Below are 14,490 nucleotides of genomic sequence, written 5' to 3' on the forward strand. Positions count from 1 at the left end.
TAGTCTGAACTGGTTCCTATCTGTTCTCTACTCGTACCTGCCTGTGTTCCTGCCTTACCCGTTACCATCGTGATTCCTTCAATGTGTTCCATGCCCACCTGCCTGCCTAGAGTGCCAGCTGTGCCTGCTTGCCTAGAGTGCCAGCCATGCCTTCCTGTCTGCCAAGAGTGCCAGCCGTGCCCACCCACCTGCCTGCCTAGAGTGCCAGCCGTGCCCGCCTTCCTGCCAACAGTGCCAGCCACGTCTGCCTGCCTGCCAAGAGTGCCAGCCATGCCCACCTGCCTGCCAAGAGTGGCGGCCGTGCCTGCCTGCCAAGAGTGCCGGCCATGCCCGCCAGAGTACAAGTCTTGCTCATCTGTAGTTGCTTGCACCTGTTAATAGTGTTCAGTCCCTCAGTGGGATCAGCTGCTACAGCCAGACACCACCCTGGAGTGGTACCTGGCAGCTACTTGCCACACAAGCCTGACCTCACCGTCAGAGGCTCCAGTGAACACCAAGGTAGCTGCTTAGTCATGCCCCTTCCAGGGTAGTCTGGTTTGTGGCACAGTGGGGCCACAATCCCCTTGCTCGCGCCACCCAGTCAGAGTGTGAGCGTAACTTTAGCGCTGTGAGATTCCCACATTAAAGATTGTTGATCGCACATCTGCCAGTTCATGCATGTAGTTGTCAAATTATTGCAATTTTTGCCACTACCAAGTTTTCTTGCATTATATGCTATAAGGGGGCTGCATTATACTATATGAGGGCTACATTGTATTTTAGGATGGGTGCTGCATTATACTATATGAGGGGGCTACATTATATTCTATAGGAGGTTGCATTATATTCTATGAGGGGACTGCCTTATACCCTATGAGAGGGCTGCATTATATTCTATGAGGGGGGCTGCATTATATTCTATGAGGGGGACTACATTATATTCTATGAATGGGCTGCATTATCTTCTATGAGGGGGGCTACCCCACCCCCGGTTTATTTAATTGAGACGTGTGCTACCTTATATTATACCCTGATATTAGTGTGCTTAACCGCACAATTGGTGGTCTTGTATTTATTTCTATGTAGCTACATAGTGTACCCCAAGAATGATTTTCTCTGGTGGGCCCAAGGTGCTCAAGTCCGACGCTGGCTATCAGTCACCTGTCACTAAATGAACAATCACTATTTTCATAGATAGATGTAACAATGTTGTTTAGGCACACTAATGATTTTTAAGTGGAAATCTGACCTTCTGATTTGTCCCTGAAACACAGTTTTATCACAAACGATTTGGAGTAGCAAATAGTGCCTACAGAGACTGCCACAGTTTTTAAACAATCTAGTTAGATGCTGGAAGTTCGATTTCACACAGGACAGGATCCTATCTAGCAAACTGACAAGTTCACTTGCAGCACTATCAGGAGCGACTTGTCTGCACTATGACACTGAGCAAATGATGCCGGCAACACGATGTCCGCTTTTTATATTTTCACATGTGACACAGGCAACCAAGACTTCGGAATCAACACACAAAGTTAAAGGAAGAAAAAAAATGGCGCCCCATTCCTCTAACCTCTCCACCCCCCCTCATCAAACACGTAATCCTGCCCTCCCATCCCCCCCCGGCCCAATCATCATAAAGCGCCACTATCCTAGCCAAAGTAATAAAGCATTAGTGGAAACGCGATGATTTACCAAAGTTTTCCTAACAAGTTTGCTCATCTCTAGTGACTGCAACATACTGGGCACTGTAATGGCAGTTTGCAATTTTCACTCAGCAACATCCACTGCTGCTTGTTTCTGGAAAACACCCATAGAGTCAAAATCGTCACTACATCTGTAGAAAAATTCTCATAGACTACAATTTCCAAAATTGGGTAACTTGAGGGGGGATTCTACTCTTCTAGCACTTAGGGGCTCTGTATATTAAGTCTGCAAACTATTCTAGCAAAATCTGCTCTCCATGAGGCAACTAGCGCTCCATCCCTCCCGAGTCTCGCCGTGTGGCTAAGCAGTACTGTACAACCACATATGGGGTATTTGTACATTCAGCAGAAATTGTCAGACAAATTTTAAATGTGATGATACCCCATATGTGGTTAAAAACTTCTTTTTGGGCACATGGCAGTGCTAGGAAAGAAAGTGTGCTATTTGTCTTGAATAGATTGTGAATGTCATGTCGCGTTTGGAGAGCCCCTGATTTGTGAAAACAGCAGAAACCCCTCACAAATGATCCAATTTTGGAAACTAGACCCCCTCAAGATGGAAATATGATAGTTTAGTGGTACAACTGTAATTTTTGTATTTGCCAGGCACACAAGGGTGAAACTAGTCTCCATAATTTATTGTGCAATTTTTCCTGCGGTGCTGCTCCACATGTCATCAGAAATTACTGTTAGGCCACATGTTAGGCCTAAGAAGGAAGAAGCGCTATTTGGCTTTTGGAGCACAGATTTTGCAAGAATAGTTTGCGGGCGACATTTACAGAGACCGGAAGATGCCAAAGCAGCAGAAAAACCCCAAAAGTGATCACATTACAGAAATTGCACCTCTCACTTAATTCATCTACGGCTGCAGTGACTTTTATAACATCCACGCTGTACTTTTTTTCTGAAGAATTGCAAATATGCCAGTTTAGGGCCCATACATTGTGCCCCCATACAGTGTAGAGCCCTCGTATATTGTAGCACCCTGTACATTGTGCCCAGCTTGTGCTTTTGCCGATACGCACCCCATAAATTGTTACGTGCTCTCTCCTGACAACAATAATGTCAAATGTGTCCGCTTACTGTGGCTTAGGCACAGTTGGGCATTTGGATTTTGGAGTGCAGAATTCACTGGATTTTATTTTTTGGGGGGGACCATGTTGCTTTTCCTTTGTTCTACCAGTAACATGGGAACCCCATATAGTTCCAGTGACAGATGATGGACCTGACTGGGGGCTGGTTTTGTGTGGAATAAATTAGGGATTTTATTGGTAACTTTTTGGGGTACATAATATTTTTTGAGAATAAGTCTAGGATCACATTCTCGTGTTCCACGGTGAGCACTTAACTTGAGGTTTCCGTGTAAATCCCACAACAACGTGATTCAGACGGAACCATCCACTATAATGAGGCAGATGGAGACACTTTGGAGTGTTTGGTGTCTGATCTGGTTGAATCCTTCTTTTTAGGAGTGCACAGATCTGTGTTTGACCATAATTGTGTGCTAAAAAGACGCTTCAAATGATGGGACACCGCCGAAACACAGACCAGTCCAAGTTAACTCCATCTGCCTCAGAAGTGAGTAGTTCCATCTGGGGTTTTTTGTCTGAACTGTGTTTTGGGGCAATTTACACGGAAAGCTTGACATAAGCGCTCCACGGAGAGCGGGAGAGCGCTGGATAAATGTAAGCTGAGCATTATTCAGATTTTTGGAAGGTAGAATGAACAAAAAGGACAGTAGTACAGTTGACATCCGCTGGAATTGCATTTGCCGTGAGAAGATATACACTTATTCCTCAACGCTAAGGAATAAGGCCCCTTAACGGCAACCGTTAAATGGCGTATCAGAGATTGTGAATTAACCATATGTAAACACTAAATTTAATGTAAATACAACTGCTTTATTCATAAGGTATTAGCTTTTGGCATCTTATAGATTTTTACCGCGTCTTTGCTGCTATCGTCTTTCTTTTTAAATTTTAGATATAAAATAGTGGCTACTTCCAAGCAAAAGCCACCTGAAGAACGGTAAGGTTGCTTCTTTTGGCCACTTCATGACTTTTGAAGCCTGAAGCGATTGAAAGAAGTCGCAAAAGACTGAACCTGTGCAAAGCAGGCCATTTTGATCATTGCAGTGCATATAAAACCAAAAAACACAGGTAGCACAACTGTTAGTTTAAGTGTAATGTGTAGGTGCATCCTGGGGCCTTTAACAGACAAATATTACTAATTATTATTAAGTAAATAAGTAGTAAGGCCGGTTTCACATTTGTTTTCAGGAGGGCTGCGGATGGCTGTGTACTTCCTCCATGAAGCTCCGCCTACACAAATGTACCCTATGTTTTTCATATGTTACTACTTATTTACGTGCTGCAGTGTATCTACATATTTTTATTCTAGGTAGTATACTGCGGTGCCTATGTTAATTTCTTAATCCTTTTTTAGCACATTTTCAGGTGGAATCCACTTGAATGAGACACCATATACACATACCGATTGATGCAAATCACCAACAGCCAGATGCTATGCAGATCACAAACTTTTGAAATCTACTCTGGGAAAGGTAATCATAAATTTATTTTTTTATTATTGAAGGGATATTAAAACTTTGAATACAAACATATTTGCATAAAGCAACTTCAAACAAAAAAAATTACAACCTTTTTTTTTCACATACATTCTCTTGTATCCGAGCTAGTCCTTTGAGAAAAGTTTTTGAACAACATCATTAACTTTAGGCACCAAGGACCTATTGTATCTTAAAATGAAGTCATCTTTGATCCAATCTTTCTCTAGAATGTTCTTGTTTCTGGTATTTTTACAATGGAATACAGTAGCATCTCGTCTTAGAAAAAATGCTGAATATCCTTTAGCCTTTATAACAGAGTGGATTGAAGTGTGAATGACTTTTCGTGGATTCATGATCATTTTTGGTGCAGTTCTGGTCATGTTATTAATAGGTTCTCTATACAAATGTTGAAGAATATTATCTCCGGGGATATGATTCCATAAATTTAATCCAGATGATTGCTCTGAAGATAGAAAAATTTGGTTTTCAAAAATGAAGACATTTACATATGGATAACGTTTTTGCAGATTCCTCATTAAAGTTGGCCAGTCCCAATATTTTAATGGAATGATAATCTCATCAATGTCGTTTAGGAGAACATATTCACTTTTAAACATATTTCTGTACATGCAGTCATTCAAAGATGCAATTTGTCCATAGTAGCCAATTTCACTGTCGAGTCCTTTAACATATTTCCATTTTTTGGAGGTTTTCAGATATTTGTCTATTGGCCAGGGTACTACCTCTAAAACACCTTCTTGAATGTAATGTCTCAAAACCTTGTCCACATTGTCACCACAGCTCGTGTTATAGATGGTGACTCTAGAAGCTCCAAGTAATTTATACATTTCAATAGCCTGAATCATTTGCAAAGCGTTATCATATTTCCCATAAAAGGCAGAGATACAAACAGTAAAATTGGCAGAAAATGGCCCTATTGGATCTTTTGAGATCTCAAACACTGGAATTTTGCTTAGGTCTTTTGTGCGGTTTGTGTAAACAGAGATGTAGTTAAAATCACAATCAGGTGGAATTTTACATAGGAGATTTGCGGTCTCATAAGGGAATCCAAAGCTGTCTCGAACAATATCAATTTCTGCCGTAACATGCACATAACCAAACTGCTTACAGTAGTACAGACAGAAAAAGTTGTTTACTGTGTGATGGACTATAGCAAGTATTCTTATTAAACTGGATTCTCTGGGATCATAATACGGAGCAATGATGAGGGTCTTGTTATCCTCTAATGGTATTAAGGGCCCGATGGCAATGTTGGAAATGTAGCTTATTTTAGCATCCTGGGGTTGTAGCAGATAAAAGAGCAAGATGAAAAAGAGCACCAATAAATTGCATGCAATGAACTTCTGTTTTAATGAGCAGGACATCTTTTCATCACGAATACCGACTGTAAAAAAAAAAAAATAAAGTATAAAACATTATGTTATTGCACTGATAAAACATAAAACATCCTCTTATGAGTCAGACAGTTTTGCAGAATTTCATATTGCAGATAATCTGCTCACAAACTGAAACAATTTGGTATAACAATGTTCTTCAAGGTCGTTACTGACCACATACCATAGAGGCAGGCAGTGAATGGGTTCCTTGAAGACCAAGGACATAGGATGGTGGGTCCATTCCCATTGTCTACTGAGCTGTAAGAACCATAATAGGGAGCCCATTTTGATATTGATTATGGGACCATTTTGACACTTGCACCACCCTTATAAATATCAGTTTGAAATAAAATACTATACTTTTTCTCCAGATTTTGGTTAAATACAAAGTACATTTTTTTCTAGTTTAGCACTAACATTCAAATGTCTGGAAATATCTTAAATGTCATCAATATTATGATGGTAAATATAGAGAAAAGTTAGGGAAGAAATGGAAAAAAAATCAAAAAGATGTTAAATAATTAAAAATCAGCAAATTGATTTGATGTTAATTGAGCTCATGCTGAATTTTATAAAATGTGCAAGTCGCAGTCAATTCAAACACTTGATTTGCACAAATCATCAAAATCAATTCTTACAAAGTGTGAGTGTCCAAAACAATTTTCCTTTTTTTTCACATACATAAGACACCGATACAGCGCTCTGTTGCAGATGCTGGCTTTTTGGAAGTATAGCTACTGCCTACCTAGAAATTCTTATTATGTCATTGATCGGAAGTGGGTTAAATTTTCTTAAAAAAAACTTCTAGAAAAAAAAGGTTTACATATAACTGCATGTCTTATTGCACACCTGTTTTACTAGTCTAATTTGGCATCTGTACACAGCACAACTATACTCGGCCACATTTAGCATTTCTTATTTCATGACTGTTGGTATAGGTTGAATAAATTACTCAATAGATTGGATTTTGACTATTAGGTCTTGCTCCCACTTGCGATGAAATCTGATGAGTGCAATCCAATAAAAAAAATAAAATCACTTTGCAGTCGCTGAATGTTAACCCATGGGGACAGCTTACATCTGCAATTACTTTCTCATGTAGATTCGGCATGCAAAAACAATCGCAGCATGCTTCGATTGCATCCATGAATCAGATCGCACGCACCCATATAAATCTATAGGTGCATGTGAAACATGACACTGCACTCAGATATCATCCGAGTGCAGTGATATTCCTGCGGACGCCTTCAATGGAAGAGATGAAGAAATTAATTTATCCGTCTCCTCCGCATCTGTGCTCCGATTCTCTCATGCGAGAGGATCGGAGCACAGAGCATGAACACTAAGGCTCCCGCTCGAGGCAGAGCAGGAGCCGAGTGTCATTAACATATCACATCCAATGCTCTCGCATCGGATGGGATACTCTAGTGTGTCTCTGGCCTTATAGTGTTGTATAAAATATATATTAAAAGAAAAGGTTGTAATGCCATTAGACACAAGTGTAAAAGAAAAAAAGATAAAAACAAGCGTATTAGTGGGGCAGAAGTGAATACCATCATGAAACATATATGTCATATCAGTCTTCTTCGCACTTGGATGATGCCACTTCTGTCAGCGACATCGTCAGTTTCAATCAGTGCTCGTCACAGACCACAAATGACTAAGAGGGTTAACTTTTTTTTAGTTTTTTTTTTTTTTTAATTTAAACATGATAAGCCCCTCAGTCTATTTTTACATAGGATGTTATTTCTAGGTTACCTTAATTTTCTGCTTTGAGGTCAGGTAAAGTCCTAGGAGACCGCCAAAAGCTAAGCCTCATTCACACATCAAAATGTTTGCATCAGTGCTTGCATGCCAAAGCCAGGAGTGGATTGACACCTGTTCTGTATTTAGGAGATACTTCTGGTTTTGACATACAGATACTGATGAAATGCTGATGCAAAAATACTGACATGTGAATGAGACCTTAAACACATTTTGAATTTTTGTGATTCAAAGCAAATTGATTTACTGCAAGTCAAATATTTTGGAAAAATTCATCAAATCTGGTAAATTCAAGTTTCAGAAGATTATCTATAATGGAATTAACTAATGCAATAAAGAGTAGATTTTGAACACAGGATAAAGGTTTTGACAAGTATAAGTAGCATAAAGATAGATGAAATGTTGGAGAATGTGTTACACTCATGGTCAAAAATAGTTTTTATATATGGAAAGATAAACATTAACTATAATAACTCTACAGAAGCTGGATATTTAACATCGTCTTGTCTTTGCATGGTTTGCTCTTGATGATGGCCTCATTAAAAGGGATTGTCTATGGCTTTCTACAGAATTTCTGTTTGGACCTAGGTTTCTGAATGCTGACAGTTTGTAATATACTCACTATTAGCATCTGCATCATTGCCTAGATGCCAAACTTGGCATGTGACCAGCCTCACTCCTGATTCTGGAGAAGTTGGTCGCACCCCGACTAGAGTTTTCCTGTTCAGAGACCAGACATTATGCCTAGTCTCCTGAAGGCCTTCCTCCTTCCACTTTGCTTCTACTGCGCAAGTGCTGGAAGTGATTCTAGCACTTGTGCAGAAAGCTGTCCAGCTGTGAGGAGGAGGGACATTTCAAGTATATTCACAATCAGCTGATTGGACAGCTCAGTCCAATCAATGTTGGCACCTCCTTTATAGGAGCTAGCGTTGTGTCAGGGTTGGTATAATGGCTTTGGCAGGGAGGCATTTGCTTTGGACCAGAATGGCTAATTTCCATATGTCACCGACAACCTCACCAGATTTCCAGCAGAGCTCCCAGTGTCTACCACACTCAGCCAAGAATAGGAGCAAGGAAAGTGCAAAAAACAGTGAGAGGAGGTGGAAGGGGCTAGGGCACTGAGCACTGATCTACTCCTCCCATTGCAGCTATCATTCCTCCCTCTGTTGTAATGTTACCAGGAGCTTAGCAGGAGTCAAGAAAGTTAGGGAGGATCAGTGCTGAGACAATGCAAGACTAGCAGCAGGACAGAATGGCTCAGGCCTGCATATACAATCCCTTCTGTCCTCATACCTCTCCCACTCCCTCTTCAACCACTTACAATCTGGCTTCAGATTTACCTCTCTAGACCAAATATCACCTCCTTACTAACCAGAATCCCACAATGTCATCTTTCTTCTCTGCTAGATTTCTAAAACTTAACATGGATAAAATAAAATTAATCATATTTCTCTATCTCACTCAACCACTTCCAACAGATTTATCCATCAAAGTCAATGGCTGCTCACTCTCCCCAGTTCCTGAAGCTCCCTGCCTCAAGTTAACCCTTGACTGTGATCTCCCCTTTAAACCACATATCCAAGCCCTTTCCACTTCATGCCGACTCCAACTCAAAAATATGTCTAGCGTGAGACTGGCGAGCGACTGGCTTGAATGCACCTAGCGCCCACTAAATCCGTCCCATCAGTTTCAGTGCTGGCATAGCACTGTATAAATGCATAAATTCTGTAGAAGGATTGAAATTTCAAGTATTATCACTGCACTGGCTCCCATGCAGGGGATGCCATCTCTGAAACAGTTCATTGCCCCTTAACTAACGCCAAAACATTTTTTTACGGCAGCCGTTAAGCGACCTTATTCCTCATCGCCGCTTTTTCATGCCAGAGAAGTAAATGTATAGCTCCTCCAGTGGGCAAAAATCCAGGGGATGAGAGCTGCATATGACAGTGGTCGCTGGTGTAATTACATTGCTGCTTAGTCTGCTGGTGTGAGTGGTGACCACTCCCACCATCCTTCAAAAGGTCACCTGATGCATCAGCTGACTGTTGGTTATACAGGTCCTTCTGGAGACCAACCTAGCCGGAGAAGGAGCTTGCTGAGTGATGTGGTTCTTCAGCTGAATACTGATATCTGGTGCCTTACTCTGCTGTGTGGTGTATTGCAGCAGAGAAAGCCAAGTGTCGTGTTTATTGTTTCTTTGTCCCTTTGTTGTCTGTAACTTTCCCCTGTGTTGTATTAGTGCAGCGGTGGGACCAGTGCTCTCACCTGCCAGTTCCCTACTTAGGGATAGGAGCAGGGCAAGTGAGGGATTAGGTATCCTGCTCAGTGATGGGGTGAAAGAACCCATATAAGGGATGATAGTAAGAGCAGGGCACATCCTCAGGTGAGTGCAGGAGGTGTCCAATTCCCCGTTCCCTACTGACAGGGCCCACCATTGTTAAAGTGTCCCTGGTGTACCCTTGTGTGTTTCGCCGTTTTGTGACCGTCCCCTCGTCGGGTAGGGTCACGCTAGAACAATCACTTCATGACAGCAGCATTGGCCCAGTCCAATTTTTGAAATGATCGAGCCTGTTTAATGTCTTAAATGATGCTGTCAATCGCAACAGCAGCATCTAAGTGGTTAAAGGGGGTTAAAACATCTCTAGCACTACTGGACCCCCGCAATCATACTCGCAGGTGCCGATAGTGGCCATCGCATCTCGAGGTCATCTGATGACCTCAGGGTACGGTGGCCTGTTACATTTCATGCACTGCAATGCATAAGACCAGCAACCAAAGTGAAAAATATTCATGTCACACAGTGAGACTAAGTGAAAAAAAAAGAAGGTAAAATATGTAAAACAAAGTAATTAAAACACATAAAAAGGAACACTTCACGAAAAGACAATTAGTAAAAATGCAGCTTTTCTTTTAAAACCAAAAAAAGTACACATTTGGTGTTGGCTTCAAAACTGTCATGTTATCAAATCCACGTGGTAAACACCGTAAAAAAAAAGAAAAGAAAAAAGCGATTAAAAAAAGAGGTAGAAATGAAAATTACAAATTGTCCCACAAAAAAGCAAGCACCAATATGGCTCATTCAGCAGAAAAATATAAATAAGTTACATCTCTCAGAATATGGCAACAAACAATTATTTTACTGTGCGATTGCAGCAAAACATGAAAAAATTAAAATAAATAAAATCTGGTATCACTATAAACTCACTGACCCAAAAATAAATCAGTTTTATAACTTACAACGCAAGAAAAACCAGCATAAAAATAAATAGCATTACAAGTAGTGATGAGAGAGCACTAAAATGCTCGGGTCGAGCAAATTGGAATACTCGGGGACTTGGCCAGACCAACGAGCCCAATGTAAGTCTATGGGAGACCCGAGTATTTTTACCGCGATCCCCCCCCCCCCCCGTGGGTCCTTTTAAGGTCTAAAGACGTCTGCAAAATGATGGAAACACTGCTCAAATGACACAGGGACATCCTGGGGATCGCCCCTGGAAGCATTCCTGACTCCTAGTTCACAGCTTTAATAATTTTTTTCTGAGATTCATGCCATTTTTCCCGGTGCCACAAAAGACACATTATAACAAAACCAAACCGGGTTTTGCTTGGAAATATGTGAAGGTACATCCTTTGCAGGTTAATGACTTGCCTGTAAGGTCAAATATTTAACCCCAGACCAAAAATTTCCTCTCCCACTTAGGCTTAGTTCAGACGCTACGTTTTTGAAGCGTTTTTCAACTTTAACATTGCTTTCAACCACTACAAATGCATTCACTGGGAAATGTCATTGTAACATTTAACAACCCTAGCTGGCCATGTGGTGGTGACACATAAGCAGACCCATCTTGCTTCATTTATGAAGGAGGGACTCTTAAAGTCACAGAGCCTATTTTTACTGGTGCATCAGGCGGCATTAATCTTCTTAAAGGGCCACTATGAAACAGTGGGTCTTATATAGTGATTTACACTATGTAATAACTCTAGGTTCACCCACACCTTCAAGTGGCCACTTTTCAAGGTTGGATGAAACTGAGATATCATGGACTCATCAGACAAGGGGCCATAAACCCCTAGAAAATAAAAGCCACAAGGATTTAGATCAAACCACCACAGGCAGAGTTTCAGTAAACCTTAGGCTGCCATCACACTAGCAGTATTTGGTCAGTATTTTACAAGAGTATTTGTAAGCCAAAACCAGAAGTGGAACAAATAGAGGAAAAGTATAATAGAAACATATGCACCACTTCTGCATTTATCACCCACTCCTGGTTTTGGCTTACAAATACTGATGTAAAATACTCACCAAATACTGCTAGTGTGATGGCAGCCTTAATGTTTTACAATGACAAACAGCAAACATATAGAGGTTTCGAACTGTTTGTGAAGTGAATAAACAAACATTTATCAAGATTGTGTCATTATGAGCACTGTCTGTCACATCTGTAAATGTTTTACAAGACATGCAGCTATGTGATCTACTGGCAGGTACAGGACAGATTGCAGGAGACCAAGTTAAGAAGTAGGTCCAATGTACTGTCATGCCCGATTCCCCAATGTGTTGTCCTTATTTTAAAAAAATAGAAGACTGCCATCACAGCCCCCTTGGCCAACATGCACCGTACAGAGCACGTTCACCCTGGTGATCTTCTGGCAGGTACAGGACAGATTGCAGGAGACCGAGTTAAAAAGTAGGCCCAATGTAATGTCATGCCCAATTCCCCAATGTGTTGTCATTTTTGTAAAAAATAAGAGTGCCATCACAGCTTCCTTGGCCAAAATGCACCATACAGACCACCCTGGTGATGTAGTTGTTCTGGATGAGGAGGATGAGGATAAGGAGGAGAAGAACAAACAGACCAAATCTGGAAGCATATACACATGTGTGGTTGTGAAGAGGTGCATGAGAATACACCTCCCCAAAAGAGAGAATGTATTCAAGGTTATGTTTCGCTGTTTTCACTTGGTGGTGTACAGAAGTCTTTCCCAATCCAGGCCTTGTTCATTTTTATAAGAGTCAGCCTGTCAGCTTTTTCAGTTGACAGGTGGATGTGCTTATCTGTTATAATTCCACCAGCGGCACTAAAAACCCTCTCTGACAGAACGCTAGCAGCAGGGCAGGCCAGGACCTTAAAGGCGTAGAGAGCCGGTTCATGCCACGTGTCCAGCTTGGATACCCAATAATTAAAAGGCAGAGAGGAATCACGGAGGACGTTTGTACGATCTGTAAGGTACTCCATCACCATCTTCTCAAACATTGCACTTCTTGTGACAGCACCCCTTGCCTCTGTGCCGCCACGATGGGAGGGTCTGAGAAAACTGTCCCAGAACTTGGCCATTGTTCCCTTGCCTGAGCTGGATTGTACTTCTGTCTCTCTCGCTTGGAGTCCTTGGTTGTACAACAAACTTTGACATCTGCAGCCTGCGTTCTCACATGGGAATTTTCTAAATTATTCCGCTACAAGGGCCCTGTGGTACTGCAACATTTCTGTACACATCTCTGCCTCAGACAGAAGAGATTGAAAGTTCTCCTTGTAGCGTGGGTCTAGAAGTGTCACCAACCAGTAATGAGTGTCACCCAAAATTTTGATAATCGGAGGGTCATGTGAAATGCAGCGCAACATAAAGTCAGCCATGCGTGCCAGACTGCTAAGAGGCAAGACTTCCGTGTCCTCACCAACAGGATGACTGACCATGCTGTCCTCCTCATCCTCATCCTCCCTGCCCTCTGGCCATCCCCGCTGAACAGAAGCTAATACAGATGTGTTTGTAGTACCGTCTATAGCGCATGAAAATAGATCCTGTTCTTCCTCCTTCTCCTCATTGCTTACCAATCCACGTTGAGAAGACATGAGGCTGGGCTGAGTGTAATCCCCCTGTATGTTTCCTTGCTCCATTTCCTCATGCTCCGCCTGCAATGCATACTCTTTGATTGTGAGCAGAGAGTTTTTCAGAATGCTGAGAAGCGGGATGGTGGTGCTAATTATGGCATCATCGCTCCTCACCATCTTGTTGCAGTCCTCAAAGTTTTGGAGGATGTTACATATGTCTGACATCCATGTCCACTCCTGAGGTCTTATATGTAGAGTCTGACCTGAAATTCGATGGCCTTGTTGATGTTGGTAGTCAACAACAGCCCTCTTCTGCTCACAAATCCTTTCCAACATATGCAGCGTAGAGTTCCAGTGCGTGGGGACATCACACAACAGTCGGTGAGCTGGAAGCTGAAAATGCTGCTGAAGCATGGCAAGGGCGCTGAAGCTGTAGCTGACTTTCTAAAATGGGCAGACAGACAGCGTACTTTCACTAGCAGATCCGGCAGCTACGGGTAGCTTTTCAGAAAACGTTGAACCACAAGGTTAAGCACATGGGCCAAGCAAGGTACGTGTGTGAGTTCACCTTGCCTTTAGAGCCGCCACCAGGTTACGGCCATTGTCACACATGACCATGCCTGGCTGTAGGTTCAGCGGTGTCATCCAAACATCTGATTGCTCTTTCAGCGCTGTCCACAACTCTTCTACATTGTGCAGTTTGTCACCTATGCAGATTAGCTTCAGCACAGCCTGTTGCCGCTTGGCTGAGGCAGTGCTGCAGTGCTTCCAGCTTCTGACTGATGTGTTGATTTCAGAGATGGAGGATGAAGAAGAGGAGGAGGAGGTGCAGGAGCTGTAGACTGGGGGCAACCCTGATTGACGTAGGGCCAGCAATCCTCGGTGTGGGGAGGATGTGTTCCATCCCAAGGTCTGACTGGGTCCCGGCTTCCACTATGTTAACTCAGTGTGCCGTCATTGAGATGTACCGTCCCTGCCCACAACCATTTGTCCACGTGTCTGTGGTTAGGTGGACTTTCCCGGTGACAGCATTGTTGAGGGCACGGGTAATGTTGTGGGACACATGCAGGTGTAATGCCGATACGGCACACTGGGAAAAATAGTGGCGACTGGGGACCGAGTACCGAGTACCTTGGGAAGGCCGCCGCTGTCAGGTTGCAGAAAGCTTCCCTCTCAACATGCCTAAAAGGCAGCATTTCTAGCGCAAGCAGAAGATAAATATTAGAATTGAGGACTGTGGCCTGTGA

At 42.3% G+C, this 14,490-nt stretch overlaps 1 protein-coding gene across 4 annotated transcripts in view; it reads right to left on the reverse strand.

Moving 5' to 3' along the window:
- Positions 1-4,243: 4,243 nt before the first annotated feature.
- LOC143764002 (uncharacterized) overlaps positions 4,244-14,490 on the reverse strand; it is a 35,570-nt gene continuing 25,323 nt past the window's right edge. For 3 of the 4 annotated variants that reach the window (XM_077249323.1, XM_077249324.1, XM_077249325.1), the window contains exon 3: positions 4,244-5,659. In XM_077249323.1, coding sequence (XP_077105438.1) covers positions 4,380-5,639 — 1,260 coding nt within the window. In that variant the 5' untranslated portion in view covers positions 5,640-5,659 and the 3' untranslated portion in view covers positions 4,244-4,379. Of the gene's footprint in view, positions 5,660-8,037; positions 8,171-14,490 lie in introns of those variants that run through there. The other variant, XM_077249326.1, reaches the window with a different exon arrangement.

This window comes from Ranitomeya variabilis, chromosome 1, assembly GCF_051348905.1.
Source record: "Ranitomeya variabilis isolate aRanVar5 chromosome 1, aRanVar5.hap1, whole genome shotgun sequence".
NCBI classification, from domain to species: Eukaryota; Metazoa; Chordata; class Amphibia; order Anura; family Dendrobatidae; genus Ranitomeya; species Ranitomeya variabilis.